We start from the raw sequence: 19,363 nt of genomic DNA on the forward strand, positions 1-19,363 counted from the left end.
AGTAATGGTAAAATTAACCACCTTAACATCCTTTTGAATGCTGTTATTCTAAGATGGTTCTATAAAAATTTGGAAGATATAAAATACATATTTTATAAATCTCTCATTCATCTTATAACAAATTTTGCTTTAATGATCATCTGCCTTTAAAATGGTAAAACCACTTTCTGCTAGTTAAAATAAATATTATTCTTTTATAAGTAAGGCAAAGTAATTGGAGTCCCTTTTTCAGATTAAATTACCTCCTTTAATGAAGTTATCCACTTACATTTTGCCAATTGCTGATGCAAATTATTCAGTGTGTTCATCAGATTTTTACATGGCTTCTTTGGAAGTATCTTCCAGGCTACATTTTTCTTGTCACCAATTCTAAGATTAAATAACAACAGGAATATATTTGTTACATGGTCTTTGGGAGGGGAAAGGTATATATCTGTTATATATAAAAATAGGAAAAGATTAAACACATTGAATGAAAAATGAAAAACATACAAAATATTTGCATTAACGAGAGAAAAATCCTATGGGGTAAACTGGCATGTTGAATATTTAAAAATTAATTTGTATGAGGGTAGAACCTTGTATTAAATATAGCTCACAAATTTATATTATACTGAGTAAATTCCAGTTGCTTTGGAATCTTGCTAATTACCATAAAGCTTAATGTGGTGATCTTTACTCTTAATCTCCACTTAAGTATGCTTAGACACCTAAGTATTAGAAAAATCCTACAAGTTTTTTTCTTATATACTGTAAGAAAAAGCACTACAAAAACTTTCAGTAAACTCATGATCCACAGAGCTTATCAAAATACTTTGGTATATTTAAACACTTAGTTTCTTAGTTTCCTAAGAGCATAAGTAAGGATCATTTTTGTTTCTTTCAAAAAAGAAATAACCTATAATATTAAATTACTTGAATAAAGTACATTGTGAAATACTTATATAACTATAAAAGAGGATATCTGTTAAAAAATGATAAAGCAGCTTCCCCCTTATCTGTAGTGGACACATTCCAAGACCCCCAGTGAATGCTTGAAATCACAGACAGTTCTGAACCCCATTTTTACTAAGTTTTTTCCCAAGCATATATACCTATGATAAAGTTCAATTTATAAATTAGGAATAGTAAGAGATCAATAACAATAATTTATAATAAAATAGAATTATAACAATATACTTTATATAAACGTTATGTGAACGTGGGCTCTCTCTCTCAAAATAACTTATTGTATTGTACTTACGTACTTTCAGACTGCAGTTGGCCACAGATAACTGAAACCATGGAAAGCCAAACTACGGGTAAGGGAGGAACTATTGTATCTTTGTTTCTGGGACAGGCTCCCATAATCTCCTTTATTATAGCTATTACAACACAGTTGGTCTCTAAACCATACACGGGGTAGGAGTAGAAAAGAGCATGGTGATAAAGCATTGCGAAGCATTTGGACTTAAAGATAGCTTTAATGACTCCACTTAAAAAAAAAAAAAGAAAAGACAACGTCTCATTCTGTCACCAAGGGTGGAGTGCAGTGGCATGATCACGGCTCACTGCAGTCCCAGGCTCTCACGGCTCACTGCAGTCCCAGGCTCAAGTGGTCCTCCTGCCTCAGCCTCCCAAGCAGCTGAGACTACAGGTGCGCACCCCTACAGCCTGCTAGTTTTTATTTTGTAGAGATGAGGTCTTGCTTTGTTGCCCAGGCTGGTCTTGAACTCCACACCTTAAGAAATCCTCCTGGCCTCTGCCTCTCAAAGTGTTAGGATTACAGGCAAGAGGCACTGTGCCCAGATGACTCTACTTTTTATTGAATCAGTTTTTTTATTTCAAAAGCAATGAATATTCATTTTAGAAAACTTGAACAATGTATAGAAAAAGAAAAGAAAAGTAAAACACTCATATTCTAACCACCACAGAACAACATAACACAGGTGTGTAGTGGAACTTGCTGAACTTTTTATATTCCCTAAACTTCCTACAGAACAAAAAAGGGCAAATATCACTTTGAAAAGTAAACAAAAAAAAAAGAGTGGGATAAGAAAGATTAAGCTAAACAAAAATGACTGTCTTAGAATTTGTCCCCTCTATCTTTCTACAAATGAGAATAAAAATAAAGATAGGGCAGAGTCAAACTGCAGATGTCCTGCTGTGAAAGTGTGATTACATTTACAATGTGACCAACAGGATCCTCTGTTATAGTAAGAACACAATGTAGAAACACTTCTCAAATTATTTTCTTGATGAAACTCAGTAACACAGTTTTCCCACTGTGTCTTACCATTCACTGCATAGTGCCTGTCTTGCTAGACTTAATTACGAGTGTCTTAAAAGAAAGGAGAATACGTGGTTTGCCATTTTACTCCCAGTGCCTAGCAAAAAAGGGCACTCAGGATATGTTTGTGGCGTAAATGAATGAACAACATCTTGGTATCATCTGATCACATCTAATTACTGTTATTGCCATAATTTCCGCCTCTTGTTCTTGATATCTTCGCTCTAAAACTTGGCTGGGTAAGGGCATTTTTTTTTTTTTGAGATAGAGTCTTGCTCTGTTGCCCAAGCTGGAGTGCAGTGGCACGATCTCGGCCTACTACAAGTTCTACCTCCGGGGTTCATGCCATTCTCCTGCCTCAGCCTCCCGAGTAGCTGGGACTACAGGCACCCGCCACCGCCCCCCGCTAATGTTTTGTATTTTTAGTAGAGATGAGGTTTCACTGGTTAGCCAGGGTGGTCTCGATCTCCTGACCTCATGATCTGCCTGCTTCGGCCTCCCAAAGTGCTAGGATGACAAGCATGAGCCACTGTGCCCAGCCGTAAGGGAAATTTTTGAAGTACTTGAGTTTGGTCTATGATCATCTTCTTATAAGAAAGATCATCTTATGAGTAAATGTATACTCACGATGACTTCCACTTACAAGATTACTATATTATTTTACGACATACACATATTACATAGTTACCCAATAATTAGTGGCAGAAAGCATTAGTTTTGGAGTCAAACAGTAATGGCTTTAAAACCCAGTTCTGACAGTATAAGCTATGTGCCCTTTGGTAAGCCGCTTAAAAATCTAAGCTTTGGTTTCCCCATTTGTCAGAAGAGTTAACAAGAACTACCTCTGCTGGGCACAGTGGCTCACGCCTGTAATCCCAGCATTTTGGGAGGCTGAGGCGGGTGGATCACGAGGTCAGGAGATCGAGACCACCCTGGCTAACACGGTGAAACCCCATCTCTACTAAAAAATACAAAAAATTAGCTGGGCATGGTGGTGGGCGCCTGTGGTCCCAGCTACTTGAGAGGCTAAGGCAGGAGAATGGCATAAACCTGGGAGGCGGAGCTTGCAGTGAGCCAAGATTGCGCCACTGCACTCCAGCCTGGGTGACAGAGTGAGACTCTGCTTCCAAAAAAAAAAAAAGAACTACCTCACAAAGTATGGAGAATCACATGAGATAACTTAGGCTACATATGTAGCTTTACACTTAGTACATATATATTAATTTCTTTCCCTTTCTTCAGAAATTTCTTAATATTTAAAACATAGTCTGTATTATATATACTTAAGACAGACAGGGAAGGGAAAAAGAAACCAAAAATTCCACACTTGGGATTTGTTTTTCTTTCAAATTTCAGGCTGGGGCTTCAGAAATTCTAATTGAAGGAAAGTAGAAAGCTGTCAGTTCGCTAGTCTAGTCCTCCACCCGTTTGGAGGGTGATAATGTCAAGAATTCATGAGCACAAACAACTCATGTTTCTCTGATTCTTTAACTCATTAGTGATCAAAGCAGAAAGAGTTCAGACCTCAGCAACCTGAAAGAAAAGAAAGAAAGAAAGAAAGAAAGAAAGAAAGAAAGAAAGAAAGAAAGAAAGAAAGAAAGAAAGAAAAAGTAGGAAGACAAAATTCTTCTAATTTTTAAATTTTTTGTATAAATGGGGTCTCCTCTGGCCTCAAGTGATCCTCCTGCCTCAGCCTCCCAAAGTGTGGAGATTACAGCTATGAGTCATCACACTCAAGATGAGAAAATTCTTTTAACAAATTAAGACACATTATAAGGGGGGAAATACAACTTATTACCATAATAAAAACAGTATACACTCTTACCACTGTTAATTTCAATTAAAAAATATTATATCATGTAACATTAAACTGGCAAGGAAAAGTTATATTACTTTAATATTTGAAAGTATTAAACAGTTCTGGTAAAGAATGAAATGTTGATGGTAAAGAACCATTGAATCTATTGATGCCATATGTAAAAGGGCTTTTATGCATAAAATATATTTCATATTTTCTTGGTTAGGCTTTCCATGAATAAAAACTTTTTGACAGTATGCATGCTTTATAAGAGAATATTCATTTTCTGCTAAACTTTTCTAATGGTTTAGGCACTTGAGGTTTTGACATATGACAAGACTGATAACTAATCTAAGGTTTCATAATTAAATCGAAAAGCTTTAGGCTGTCTCAACCCTTCGGGAGGCTGAGGCAGGCAGATCACCTGAGGCCAGGAGTTTGAGACCAGCCTGGCCAACACAGTGAAAACCCATCTCTACTAAGAATACAAAAATTAGCCAGGTGGCGTGCACCTGTAGTCCCAGCTACTTGAGAGGCTGAGGCAGAAGAATCACTTGAACCTGGGAGGAAGAGGTTGCAGTGAGCTGAAATCACGCCACTGCACTTGAGCCTGGGTGACAGAATGAGACATCATCTCAAAAAAATAAAAAATAAAATTTTTTTCAAAAAAAAGCTTTAAGATAAAAAGCTCTTATTTAAAAATGGAGAAAAACTGGGTGTGGTGGCTCATGCCTGTAATCCCAATGCTTTGAGAGGCCAAGGGAGGAGGATACCCTGAGGTCAGGAGTTCCAAACCAGCTGGGACAACACTGCAAGACCCCTTCTCTACAAAAAAATTAAAAAAAAAAATTAGCCAGGTATGGCCGGGCACGGTAGCTCACACCTATAATCCCAGCACGTTGGGAGGCTGAGGCAGGTGGATCACAAGGTCAGGAGATCAAGACCATCCTTGCTAACATGGTGAAACCCTGTCTCTACTAAAAATACAAAAAAATTAGCCGGGCGTGGTGGCGGATGCCTGTAGTCCCAGCTACTTGGGAGGCTGAGGCAGGAGAATGGTGTGAACCCAGGAGGCAGAGCTTGCAGTGAGCCGAGATTGCACCACTGCACTCAAGCCTGGGTGACAAAGCAAGACTCTGTCTCAAAAAAAAAAAAAAAAAAATGTGGCCAGGCCTGGTGGTACACACCTGTAGTCCTAGCTACTTGGGAGGCTGAGGCAAGAGGATTGCTTGATCCCAGAAATTTGGCAGTGAGCTATGATCATGCTACTGCACTCCAGCCTGATTGACAGAGTGAGACCCCATTTCTTTAAAAAAAAGGAGAAAAACCTACTTCACATTTACATATTTAAGTGTAAAAGCTGTACCAGCTTTGGGGCTTTATTAGACTAAATCATAGTTATTATAAGCATGTCCTGTGGGTTCAATGTGGACAGTGCATCAATTTCCTCTTCCCTGAATAGATTAAGTATGGAAAATAAGGGACACAAAACAATGCAGAATTATAAAAAGGCTTTAAAAATAGTTCCAATAGCTATAACTTACATATAATTTCAATGCAAAGAGATGAAAACATAAAATCCTTGCATCCCTAGGGTGTAAAGATAATGAAATTATGTATAATTTTACAGTTATTTTAAAATGTTACAGCATTTATTTTACTTTTTTTTTTTTTTTTTTTTTTTGAGACGGAGTCTCCCTCTGTCGCCCAGGCCAGAGTGCAGTGGTGCAATCTCAGCTCACTGCAACCTCCGCCTCCCGGGTTCAAGCGATTCTCCTGCCTCAGTCTCCCGAGTAGCTGGGAATACAGGCACCTGCCACCATGTCCAGCTAATTTTTGTATTTTTAGTAGAGACATGGTTTCACCATGTTGGCCAGGCTGGTCTCGAACTCCTGACCTCAAGTGATCCGCCCGCCTTGGCTTCCCAAAGTGCTGGGATTACAGGCGTCAGCCACCATGCCCAGCCTATATGTAAGTATTCTAATAGTATTATAAAAGACTAGAAATAGGATTGAAATATTAAAGAATGGTGTTTTAATTCAATTTGTGATTTCACCTATACTCATATCATTAAAGGGAAATAAACTTTTTCTATTTCTAACCTCAATTTCCCTTTGGCTAAATTTCTTTTTCTTTTTCTTTCTTTTTTTATTTTTTTGTGAGACGGAGTTTCACTGTTGTTGCCCAGGCTGGAGTGCAGTGGTGTGATCTCAGCTCACCACAACCTCTGCCTCCTGGGTTCAAGCAATTCTCCTGCCTCAGCCTCCCAAGTAGCTGGGATTACAGGCATGCGCCATCACGCTCAGCTAATTTTGTATTTTTAGTAGAGATGGGGTTTCTCTTTGTTGGTCAGGCTGGTCTTGAACTCCTGACCTCAGGTGATCTGATCACCTCGGCCTCCCAAAGTGCTAGGAGTACAGGCGTGAGCCACTGCGCCCAGCTCCCTTTGGCTAAATTTCTAAGCAAGCCTAACATTAAAAATGTTTCTTAAATATTGAAAGCCTGAGGATAAAATGTATAGTCTTTCCAATAAAACCTTTAATACTCTAAATCTACTCCATTGATGCATAATAAAGTCTGATTCAAAGATGGTGATTACCCCACATAACAAGGAATACAATATATCTTAAAAGAATCCTCGTTAACAATCATAAAATATACAGTTACATACATATGCTACAAAGTTGTAAAATATAGATGTAGAATCACTAAAATGTACTTACTGAGAAATAGTGTTGGTATCTACGTCAACACAACTGACATCTGGTGGAGGATCATAGAGATCAAAGTATCTTGAATCAATCCCTACTATGAATGGACATGGTGCACTCAAGACATCTGCTAAAGCCAGTGGGCAGAGAGGAACATACGGGCATGGCCAGTGGAAAGGGAAAATCATCTTGGATAAACAAAAGATAGGAGAGCATTTACCTTTTTGACACTTAAGCATAATTTATCAGCACACACAAAAAACTGTCTTTTAAGTATTACCTAAAGTCTAATGCCTGATAATGAATTAAATAATTGTAACTACAGTTAATGGTCAGGAAATCAAAACTGCTTTCAAAAAACACAAATTCATTACTCTCTGAATTTTAGTTAAGCATTAAAATGGCTTTAAGTTATATAAATAAACTAAATTTAAACTAAATTGACTGCCAATAAGAAACTGTGATACTCACAGAAACTAATGCTTCTGTCACACTAGTAAGCACGGATGGCCGTAGGGAATGGATAAGAATTTTATGTTCTGTTACTGCAAACACCAGTAGTGTCACAGCATTTTCAGGGCCTAAATTCTGGAGTAGTGTTGAAAACTTGCCACCACTGTCAATCCAAACAAAAATATATAATTATAAAATAATGATCCAAACACCTCATTATCTAAAACAATGGGCAAAAGTAGTTGATTAGAGTAGGATTTGTATTATATATGTTGATTAGGGTACAATTTGTATTATATATTCACCATTAAACATGATTGCTGCTATGATGCAGGGAAAACACTGCATCACAAACACACTATGAAAACAATGCAGTTCTGGGAGATTCCAAAATCATTCTTCTGTACTGTATTCAATATGGAAAACGAAAAGTCATCTGCTTCATTTCATGTAAAAAGATTTGTCATGTACATAATGTCCAAATAAAGAATGCAATTTATAAAAGGGATGCTTTGATTGAAAGCAAATCCTTAAATGGAAGTTTTTTGGACATGGTCTATCTTCCACTGTAATTATCAGAAAAACCATATGACTTACAGGCCCACTTCCCTTAAGGTAAATACACATTAAAACTTAATTTTATGAATAATCTTTACTACTGTAATGATAATAGTAATAGGAAATCAAGAGGTACAAAATAATGAGATACATATACAAAACAAGTTAATAATGAAAACAATAAACTTAGGCCTTCTATATAGTAACAAAATACCGAACTGACAAAGTAAATAGTTCAGTAAGCCAGCAAGTATTTTGTTTATATAATGCTAAACAACTAGTTTCACTGGAATAATCTTTTAAATAAAGCAAAACTAGTAACAAAAGCCTCTTGGTGAAACGAAAACATATGTCCACAAAAAAATTGGGGTAAGTTCATAGTAGCCAAAATGTGGAACTATCCCAAATGTCTATCAACTGATAAACAGATAAATAAAACATATATCCATACAATGAAATATTATTCAGCAATAAAAAGTACTGATGCATGAGGCAACATAGACAGACCTTGAAAACATTAAGTCAAAGAAGCCAGACTACATATTGTATGATTCCATTTATATGAAATGTCCAGTATAGACAGATCTACAGCAACGGAATGTAGATTAGTGGTTGACTAGGGCTGGAGAGGGGTATGTGTATGTTAGAGATGGGAGGAATTAAGGAAGTTAACTGCTGAAGGGTAAAGAGTTTCTTTCTAGGGTGATGAAAATGTTCTAAAATTTATTACAGTGATAGCTGCAGAACTCTGTGAATATAACTATTGAATCATACACTTTAATTGGGTGAATTATATGATATGTGAATTATAACTCAATAAAGCTGTTACCTAAAAAAGTCCTTTACGTAATTTAGAGTAACATACATAGTCTCAGTCATTGTTTCTAGTTTATTTTCAGCTCAAACAAAGGTTAAAACATTTGTCACTCTGCGCTGAGAGCTAGTGATGAAATAATCTGCAATTCTTACAAAATTAATGTCAAAGATGGCAGCTGCTCTCCCTTAGGTATCTGCTGTACAACTTAATCAAACTGTAACCATTTCTCTGATGAAAAAATTACACAGCTAATCAACTTTCAAGAAAGGATACTGTAGAGAAAACATACTTAATAATTTCTCTGAACTTTTAAGGTAAGAAAATACATTGTCCTATTCTACAATTTAGTAATTAGAACCACTTTTTTTTCTTTTGGAAATTAATTGCATTTTAAAAAGAAAAAATTAATTGCATTTGAATGTTCTTCAGAGGTTAAAGTTCAAATTAATTGTTCTCATCATCTACATATATAAATACACCCCCCCCACACACACTTACACAATAGTAGGTACTTGATGATAATAGATACACAAAATACAAAACACTATTATAAAAATTTCCTTTTTTTCGTTACTAACTGCAACCCAAACATTAAGTAAAAGAAATTTATAGTAGTAGTAGTTCAGTGAGAAGTATTCCCATCAACATTTGAAATTTTAGCTAGGAAAAAGAAAATATTTGAATATTATGCTAGATTGAGAGAAAAATAAATAGAAATGAGGTTTTACTTGCCTTAGTGGAAGAGGTGAAGACACAGGCTGACTGAGAATTAGATTATCATGTGGTGATAACTGGAAGAAGATTTAAAATAAAGAATTTGAAACATAAAGATGAACTTTAAAACATCACTTTCTGTTAAAAATATTAGAATAATGATTATGCCCATGAAGTTTCACTATATCCATTTACCAGTATCAGAACAATTTATATCACTCACTAAGATCTTAAAAAACAGCTCCTGACCCCTTCCAACTACTAACTCTTCTTACTGTGAATCCTCTTTTCTTCTGTCCTCAATGGTTTCCCTGATGCCATTTTAACAAATTCACACTGAAAGACTAAATTATTCATTTAATACCAAAATACCAGGGTCAAAAAACCTATGGCCTACATGGCAAATCCATAGATTGCCTGTTTTTGTAAATAAAGTTTTACTGAAATACAGGCATGCTCATTCTTTACATATTACCTAGCTGCTCTTGTGCTGTAACAGCAGAGCTGAATAGTTGTGACAGAGATCAGATGATCAGTAAAGACTAAAATATTTACTGTATGACCAATAACCAAAAAAGTTTGTTAACTTCCACCATAAAACAATCTTTTGTGTGTTATTTAAACTGAATGTGCTATGTATTTTCTTACACTAAATACCAGGAAACAAGACAGAAATGACATGTGGATATTCAGACTGAATATAAAGTTCAAAATAATATTTTTTAGATATTTTATCTGTATCAATATAATAATGTAATTACTCTTATCTATGTTTTGAAATTTATGCAAACATAACTTTTCCTTATATCTATTCTAATACATTTAACTTATTATATGATTGCCAAAGGCACAAACTTTCAAATACCTACAATAAATTTAGGGGAAAAAAGTTCCTTTCTGTGTATTCAAAATGTCTACTTCAACCCACTTCTTTAATTCTTGAACGCTTTCTCTAAGAAAAGCAGGAGATGTCTGGGAGGAGTCAATAAAACATTAAGGGCCCAAACTACAATGGGGAATAGTATCTGGTTCTCTCTAAATCTCATTAGGTTTTTTTCCTCATTCAAAATTGTTATTCTTATGTTACATTTTGACAGAGCCAATAACAACTCATAGGTCCCCCAATCAAAAACATAAAAACCTCACCTGAACTAAAATCCGTGGTCTCTGAGGAGATGGAAAAGGAACTTTATGCATAAAATGAGAAATATGCCTTGAAAACAAACAAAAATGTAAGTGATTCCAAAGTGAATGCCATATGATATAAAGGTCAACATGTCTCCACAAGTCCAAGTTGAGTCAAAACCCTGTGTACCTATTATTTTGAAATCCCCAATACTATGAAAACAAGTGAACAATCAAAAATCATTCATCCCATTAAAGTTGCTTCTGCTTAAACCCAGTGACTTTTCACATTAATAGGTATTCACTTCAACAACATTTGTTATCACTGTCTTAAAAGTCTGTTTAACTTTTACCTAGATAATATGTGACATATCAGTGATGTGGAAATTACCCAAAAAGTAAATTCTTACATTTACAATATGCTTTTTAGTGAATTGCTCATATTTTATATACAACAAACACTTAAAGTGCTCCAGAAAAAAATGAAACCATTTAATAGCTTCTAAAAAATGAACAGTATTCTTTCTATTAACAATACGTTAAAAATTATATTAATGATTTTGTAGGGTTTTTTCCCCCAGAATAAGACAGATAAAAAGCTAGATCTATGGATTTTGTTTTTAACACTATGGAACAGAAAAAAAGCGACCACAGTGAAAAATCTTTCCTGGGGGAGAATAAGCTATTTTATTTCTGAATTATTTTTTAAATTTTTGTTCCAGTCTGAATGTTTGTATTTTTTTTTAAAACATTATTTCAAAATCATCTTGGTTTCAGAACAAAGAAAATTTCAACTAGATAGACAATACTAGAAATTTATTAATTTACAAATATGTTTTGCCTGTTTACTATATAAAAACACACCAACAGACATGATAGGATATGTATAAAAGGCATAAAGCCACCAATGTCTACCATTAAAGTACTCATAATCTAAACAAACATTAAGCGGGGAATGAATACCACAGCATATACATCTGCTTGAATTATGAAGTAGTTAGAACAGCAGAAAACAAAGTGTGATCCACAAACCCCTAAAGATATTCAAGATCCATTCAGGGAAGATCTGCAAGGTCACAACTATTTTTATAATAACAATATGATGTTGGCCAAGTGTGGTAATCCCAGCACTTTGAGGGGCTGAGGCGGGTGAACTGATTGAGCCTAGGAGTTTAAGACCAGCCTAGGCAACGTGGTGAAACACTGTCTCTACAAAAAATACAAAAATGAGCCAGGCATGGTGGCATGCGCCTGTAGTCCCAGCTACTTGGAGGGGCTGAGGTGGGAGGATGGCTTGAGCCCAGGAAGTCCGGGCTGCAGTGAGCCATGATCATGCCACTGCTCTCCAGCCTGGGCAACAGAGTGAGACGCTGCTTCATAAACAAAAACAGGCAAGGCGCGATGGCTCACACCTGTAATCTCAGCACTTTGGGAGGTCAAGGTGGGCAGATCACTTGAGGTCAGGAGTTTGAGACTAGCCTGGCCAACATGGTAAAACCCTGTCTCTACCAAAAATACAAAAATTAGCCAGATGTGGTGGCGCATGTCTGTAATTCCAGCTACTCAGGAGACTGAGGCATGAGAATCACTTGAGCCCAACAGGCAGAGGTTGCAGTGAGCTGAGATCACATCACTGTACTCCAGCCTAGGTGACAGAACAAGACTCTGTGTCAAAAAACAAAAAGAAAAAGAAAAAAACAAGCAAACAAAAAATTATATGATGTCATTTGCTTTTTGCACAATGTTGACATTTGCACTGACAGTGCAAGAGCATTGTGGGTAAAACTGCTGGTGACTTACTATGAATCAAGGCAGTGGCACCAAAATGTACTAGTAGTTGCTATATTCTTTACTACTATACACTTGCAGTAAGAGTGTCAACATTAGCAGTAAATATTACTAATTGTATTAAGTTTTGGCTGTAGTGTACATTTTTAAAATTCTGTATGATGAAAGGGAAACTACACATAAAGAACTTCTGTTGTATACAGAAGTACAATGGTTGTCTTGATTTTGGAAATGCACTTGTACAACTAAGTTGTGAGTGAACTTGCTGGTTTTCTCCCACAGAGTGCAATTTTTGTTTGAAAGATGACTGACAGGCCAGGTGCGGTGGCTCACACCTGTAATCCCAGCACTCTGGGAGGCCAAGGCAGGTGTTTCACCTGAGGTCAGAAGTTCGAGACCAGCCTGAGCAACATGGCAAAACCCCATCTCTACCAAAAATACAAAATTAGACAGGTGTGGTGGCACACGCCTGTAATCCCAGCTACTGGCAGTATTTGCCAATAATTAAATACAAACTTTCAAGTGGAAATTAGAATTCTGCACCATGAGCCTGAAAGCTTCCTAATGCTCAAAAACTTTTCTAAGATAGGTGGTGATATTAACAAATGTGATTTTTTAATATTAATAATAACATGTGTCTACATTTGGAAGATGTGCTTAACTTGGCAAATCAGCATTTTCCAAATGACCAATGCACAATGCTACAAAATAATGCATAACTGGAAGTTCCCCCAAAGAGTCAAACAGACCGACAGATTTTTTTTTTTTTTTTTTTTTTTGGAGACAGAGTTTCGCTCTGTCGCCCAGGCTGGAGTGTAGTGGCATGATCTTGGCTCACTGCAACCTCTGCCTCCCGGGTTTAAGCAATTCTCCTTGCCTCAGCCTCCAGAGTAGATGGGACTACAGGCACCAGCAACCACGGTTGGTTTTTGTATTTCTTTTTTTTTTAGTAGAGACAGGGTTTCACCATGTTGGCCAGGCTGGTCTTGAACTCCTGACCTCCTGCCTCAGCCTTCCAGAGTGTTGGGATTACAGGTGTGAGCCACCACACCTGGCCAGACCAATAGATTTTAATGTAACTGACAAAGTTCACTACTACAGTTTTAGATTGCAAATAACTTGTAAGAAACCAACATTTGTCAAGCTTGGTGCAGCGTCAAAAAAAAAGAATATCCAAAACTTTCTGAAAATATTATTCAAAATCCCTCCCTTTTCTATCTACATATCTGTGGGAGGCCAGGCTTTCTTTGTATATTTCAACCAAAACAACTACTGCAACAGATTGAATGCAGAACCATATATGGAAGCCCGGCTATGTTCAATTAAGCTAGACATTAGAGATTTGCAAAAATGTAAAACAATGCCCTTCTGCTCACTAAAGTTTTTTTAGTTTTGGAAAAGTTATTTTTCAAAAAAGACATTTATATTAACATGTAATGGGTTTGTTATCTTTAAAATAAATAGACCTGGCGATTCCATTACTGGGTATATTGCCAAAGAAAAAAAATGCATTCATCTAATTTTTCCTTTACATTCATTATATGTAAATACGGTAAGGAATTTTTTTTTTTTTTTTTTTTGAGACAGGGTCTCCCTCTGTCATCCAGGCTGGAGTGCAGTGGCATGATCATGGCTTACTGCAATCTCCGTTTCCCAGGTTCAAGTGATTCTCATGCCTTGGCCTCCCAAGCAGCTGGGACTACAGGCATGGGCCATGTCCAACTAATTTCTGTAGTTTTGTAGAGACAGGGTTTTGCCATGTTGCTCAGGCTGGTCTTAAACTACTGGACTCAAGCAATCTGCCTGCCTTGGCTTCCCAAAGTGCTGAGATTATGGGTGTGAGCTATTGCACCCAGCCCCAGTAAGAAACATTTTTAAAGGTTCATAATAAATTTAAAGTATATGTAAAATAAGAATTTAAAAATTAGTAAAAAATTTTCAGCATTTGTCCAGATTAGGATCTCTAAACTTTACAAGAGCATTAAAAAAAAGAAACATTAATTTCATCTCATTGGAGACAAAATTATTTTAAATAACAAGACCACAAACACACAATGGAGAAATATTACCTGACTGAAATAAACCATTTTTTTCAAATAACTCTTGAGAAATCTAGTATCCATACAAAATTTACCCAGTTGCCAACACAAATTTTCCACATAATGGAAAGATCTGTCAAATGTTGAACCAAGAACACTTAACTTACTTCTCAATTGGAAGGACATGAGGCCCAGAGATGGAATAACGATACAGAAAAGTCAGAAACTTCCTGAATGCATCAAAAAAAGGCCAGTGAGAAAGAAGACAGATGCATTTGTTAGTATGAATTGTTTTGGAACTATCAGACTTCCCATCTGCTGATGTTAAACCCAAAAGAAGTCTCTGTTTTTCTGTGAGATTCTCCTCAGAGTATGGTTCATAAAACTGAATAGCAGCACCATAAACCTGCAAAACAAGTAATATATCCAGTAAATATACTTTGTATACTTTGTATCATATATCCAAATGACATCATCAGTTAAATATTTAATAAATGCTTGCTGTGAGCCAGGTGAGAGGCCAGGTATTAGGAACACAGTGATGAAGAGACACCCCTCCTGCTTTCTTGATGTATCTAAGAATTATATAGTGCTATTCTCATGTCTCCTTACTATTGAAAGAAAAGGTTATTTTGATTAAATTTATTTGTTTTATAAAGAGTGGAAGCAATTTTATCAATATTCTCTAGAAGAAAATGATTGAAAATTAATTATTTGGTAGAAAGTGAGATGAAAATTTAGATAAGGAAATACAAATTCCAGCGTTGGGCAATTCATTGAATTTCTCGGGACATCAATTTTCCTATCCATAAAATAAGGACGTTAGACTTGATAATTTCTAAGGTCCCTGCCAACTATCATGTCTATAATTCTAAACTGCATTATATATTTAATAATGTTACTTTCAAAGCTTCTTTATCACAGAAAGTGAACCAATGAAGGATCGTCATTTGATGATGAAAAAATGTTTCACTACAATCACAAAAAAGCATTTAGGTGGATGGGACTGAATAAAAATTCTCTTTTCCTGTCCCTGGATACAGTTATTTTAATCAAGTGGAAAAGTATGCATAATGCATTCAATTTAATCAGTTTTTCCCCTACTATTCTTTGCATTATAGAAAACTTGAAAATGTACAAGAAATTTGCAGATACAAATTGTCAAACACATACCTTTTCAGCTGAGGCTCCAGTTAAAACAAATGTAGAAAATACAGGGAGAGGGTATTTGCTATTTGATGGCCAACATTCAATGGTTGCACCCATTGGTAAACAAAATAGAGGAACGGATTCTGGTAGTGAGAATGACTCATAATCTTCTTGAGGATATCTACAAATTAGGCCTATAAAAACAACAATAAATATTAAGTCATCATCTCTTGAATTTAGGTACTTATTAGTTCAATGATGATAAAATGCTTTGTTATTTCACACATTTGGAATGCCAAAGCATGACATGTATGTAATGACAGTGAATACTTTGGTAGGATTCATAGAGATTTTAATCCTTGAACATTATAACTATTAACTAACTGCTTAATATTTATCAAGCTTCATCCATAAAGGCTATGTTAAAGCTAACAAGAAAAAGATATCCTACAGAAATGCACAAACATACTCCTAAAAATTCAGTTTGTGGCCACACTACCTTAGAAAGCATACTAAGTTTTTGAAATTTTCAATATGGTTTATTTTCATCTATCTACTTCATCAGCTCTCAATAACTTTCCCTCAGGGGTGCTTTTACACATTAAAATTCATATCCCATAGGAGTATATGTTAACTTCTAGCACAAATATAGGAAAATTACTCATAAAAATAGAAGAGTCACATATTTACAATGTCTTAGCAATAGTACCAACTCAAGCTCAGCTTCTAAATAACACCAGATCATATGAAGATAGAGTTTTAAGTTGCCTATGATTTCACATTAGGAAAACGGTCCAGGCATCTTCCACTGAATACATTCCAGGAAGAACCTTGTACCTCATTTTGTGGAACTAGAAACAGAAAATAGGTTCCCTGGCCATAAAGCCCTTAAAGTCAAGTAGATATTATCACTAGACAGCTACAAAGACAAAAAGATAAACTGGGGGAATGTAAGTGGTTGTTGCTTCTGCCACTAATATCTCTGTGACTTTGGACAAACGACATACTACAGGAGTATGGTTTTCTCATCTATAAAATGAGATGAAGTAGATAAACTAAGGTCCAAGGCAGTTCTAAAATCATTTAATTACATGCTAGCCAGCAAGTAGGTCCCATGAGAATCTATAGTTAACTCTGTACTACTCTCTCAGGTCATGAGGTAATAAAGTCATAAAGTAAGTATAGAAATAGTGATGAAGGCTGGCTGGGCACAGTGGCTCACACCTGTAATCCTAGTACTTTGGGAGGCTGAGGCGGGCAGATTGCCTGAACTCAGGAGTTTGAGACCAGCCTGGGTAACACGGTGAAACCCTATCTCTACTAAAATACAAAAAATTAGCCAGGCATGGCGGCATGTGCCTGTAGTCCCAGCTACTTGGGATGAGGCAGTAGAATTGCTTGAACTAGGGAGGCAGAGGTTGCAGTGAGCCAAGATCATGCCATTGCACTCCAGCCTTTCAATGGTTGCATCCATTGGTAAACAAAATAGAGGAACGGATTCTGGTAGTGAGAAGTGAGAATGACTCATAATCTTCTTGAGGATATCTACAAATTAGGCCTAGGGCAACAGAGTGAGACTTTGTCTCCAAAAAAAGAAAAAAGAAAAGAAAAAGAAATACTGATGAAAGCCAGTACAGTGGCTCACGCCTGTAATCTCAGCACTTTGGGAGGCTGAAGTGGAAGGATCACTTGAGCCAAGGAGTTCAAGAGCAACCTGGGCAATACAGCAAGACTCCATCTCTACTAAAAAAAAAAAAAAAAAAAAAATTAGCGAGGCATGGCGGCACATGCCACCATGTACTCTCAGTAGTCTCAGCAACTTGGGAGGCTGGGAGGCTGATGTGGGAGGACTGCTTGAGCCCAGGAGTTCAAGGTTGCAGTGAGCTATGATCCCACCACTGCACTCTAGACTATGCAACAGAACAAAACCTTGTCTCAAAAAAATAAAAATAAAAAAAGGTGATAAATTGTAGATCCAAAAATATCAAAGGCCGGGTATGGTGGCCCTCACCTGTAATCCCATCACTTTGGGAGGCTGAGGCAAGAGGAGCGCTTAAACAGAGGAGTTTAAGACCAACCTGGGCAACATAAGCAAGATCCTGTCTCTACAAAAATTTTAAAAATTAGCCAGGCATGCTGGGATACGCCTATAGTCCAAGGTACTAGGGAGACTGAGGCAAGTGGATACCTTGAGCCCAACAGTCTGAGGTTGCAGTGAGCTACAATCATGCCACTGTACTCCAGCCTAGGCAACCGAATGAGACCCTGTCTCAAAAAAAAAAAAAAAAAAAAAATCAAATGTAAAAGAGAAACTTGAGTCTAGAACTCTAAACACAAGCATGTATACACATGTATATGTATATATGTATATATTTTTAAAGATGGGGTCTATGTTGCCCAGGCTGGTCTTGAACTCTTGGGCTCAAGCAATCCTCCTGCCTCAGCCTCCCAAAAAGCTGGAACTACAGGCACATGCCACCATGCCCTGCATAAAAGCAATTTTTAAAAGGCTGAATCTGTTCTCTTGTAAATAAGATCACTATGTTTGATATTTTGGGGTCTCTGAAAATTGGGCATTTTGACTATGCATTATAAAACTTCAAATTGGTTTGTAATATTTTTCATTATTATGAAACATGATTTCATGTGAACTACAGCTCTTACTAAATTTAAGTATTAAAGAAATATTAATCTAAAATTAAAATACATTTTCCCATATTTCTGCTGATTTAAAAACTTAAAGATAATTGAGATATCCTTATTATTTATTTAAACCCAAGGCTTAAAATAAAAGCCCGCTTTATTTTAAAATTAATCTTTCATCAAGCATCCAATAAACATATGAGTGAAGACAAAAATGAGAATCAAAAGATATGGATTGTAGTCCCAGTTCTGATCCTAACACATCCTAGGCAGGTTTTTTTCTTTTCTTTAACCTTTCTGGGCCCTGTAATACACAGATATATGAAGTATTCCATGAAAAATTACACTTACCAGCTTTGTAAGATATAGTGTTCGTCTTTGCCACTGATTTTTTATAACACAAGTATACCGCTGATCCCCACTGGATTTAAAAAAAAAGACATATTTAATTTTTAAAAGGTAGGAACTTGATAAAAAGGAATCTCTTTGAGCTCTCTAGTATGCATTATCTAAGATGTAGTAACAAATTTCTCTCTGCTAGCTATTTTCAGTTGGCTGTTTTGTCAACATTTTATTGGGATCACTGTCCACTTTTCTTTCAGAAGTAAATTGTAACTTTTTTTTCCCTTGCAACAGCAATAACATGAAGAAAACTTGACTCTTTTAAACAAAGCTAAGCCACAACCATTTAGATTTTATTCTAAGTCCAAACTGTGGGTATAAATGATAAACTACGAAATATCAACTCAAGTGCATACCTTCGACTCCACAATCTGTTTCAGATATTGCTAGGTTTTTCTGCAACCCTTTATGCCTCAAGAGTTGTAATTTGTTAAATCCACTTCCTTATTTCCTACTTTCTCCAAAATTCATTTCCAAATCAGACTTTAATCACCACTCCTTAAAAGAATAACTTAACTTCCAATTTTTTTTTTAACGGAGTCTCGCGCTGTCACTCAGGCTGGAGTACAGTGGTGCGATCTTGGCTCACTGCAACCTCCACCTCCTGGATTCAAGTGATTCTCATGCCTCAGCCTCCCAAGTAGCTGGGATTACAGGCACGTGCCACCATGATTGGCTGATTTTTTTTTTTTTTTTTTTGAGATGGATCGCAGTGGTGCAATCTCGGCTCACTGCTACATCCGTCTCCCTGGTTCAAGTTATTCTCCTGCCTCAGCCTCCAGGAGTAGCTAGGATTACAGGAGTGCACCACCATGCCCAGCTAATTTTTGTATTTTTAGTAGAGACAGGGTTTCACCATGTTGGCCATCGTGTTGGCCAGGCTGGTCTCGAACTCCT

General features: G+C 36.4%; 1 protein-coding gene across 18 annotated transcripts in view; it reads right to left on the bottom strand.

Moving 5' to 3' along the window:
* Positions 1 to 19,363, bottom strand: part of DENND4A (DENN domain containing 4A) — a 130,339-nt gene that overhangs the window by 61,182 nt on the left and 49,794 nt on the right. For all 18 annotated transcript variants that reach the window (XM_077939605.1, XM_077939601.1, XM_077939595.1 and 15 more), the window contains 8 exons: positions 18,416 to 18,485; positions 15,446 to 15,615; positions 14,440 to 14,678; positions 10,467 to 10,533; positions 9,339 to 9,397; positions 7,250 to 7,394; positions 6,791 to 6,966; positions 269 to 369 (listed from right to left, as the gene is read on the bottom strand). In XM_077939605.1, the coding sequence (XP_077795731.1) occupies positions 269 to 369; positions 6,791 to 6,966; positions 7,250 to 7,394; positions 9,339 to 9,397; positions 10,467 to 10,533; positions 14,440 to 14,678; positions 15,446 to 15,615; positions 18,416 to 18,485 (1,027 nt within the window). The remainder of the gene's footprint in view (positions 1 to 268; positions 370 to 6,790; positions 6,967 to 7,249; positions 7,395 to 9,338; positions 9,398 to 10,466; positions 10,534 to 14,439; positions 14,679 to 15,445; positions 15,616 to 18,415; positions 18,486 to 19,363) is intronic.

This window comes from Macaca mulatta, chromosome 7 (assembly GCF_049350105.2).
Source record: "Macaca mulatta isolate MMU2019108-1 chromosome 7, T2T-MMU8v2.0, whole genome shotgun sequence".
NCBI lineage: Eukaryota > Metazoa > Chordata > Mammalia > Primates > Cercopithecidae > Macaca > Macaca mulatta.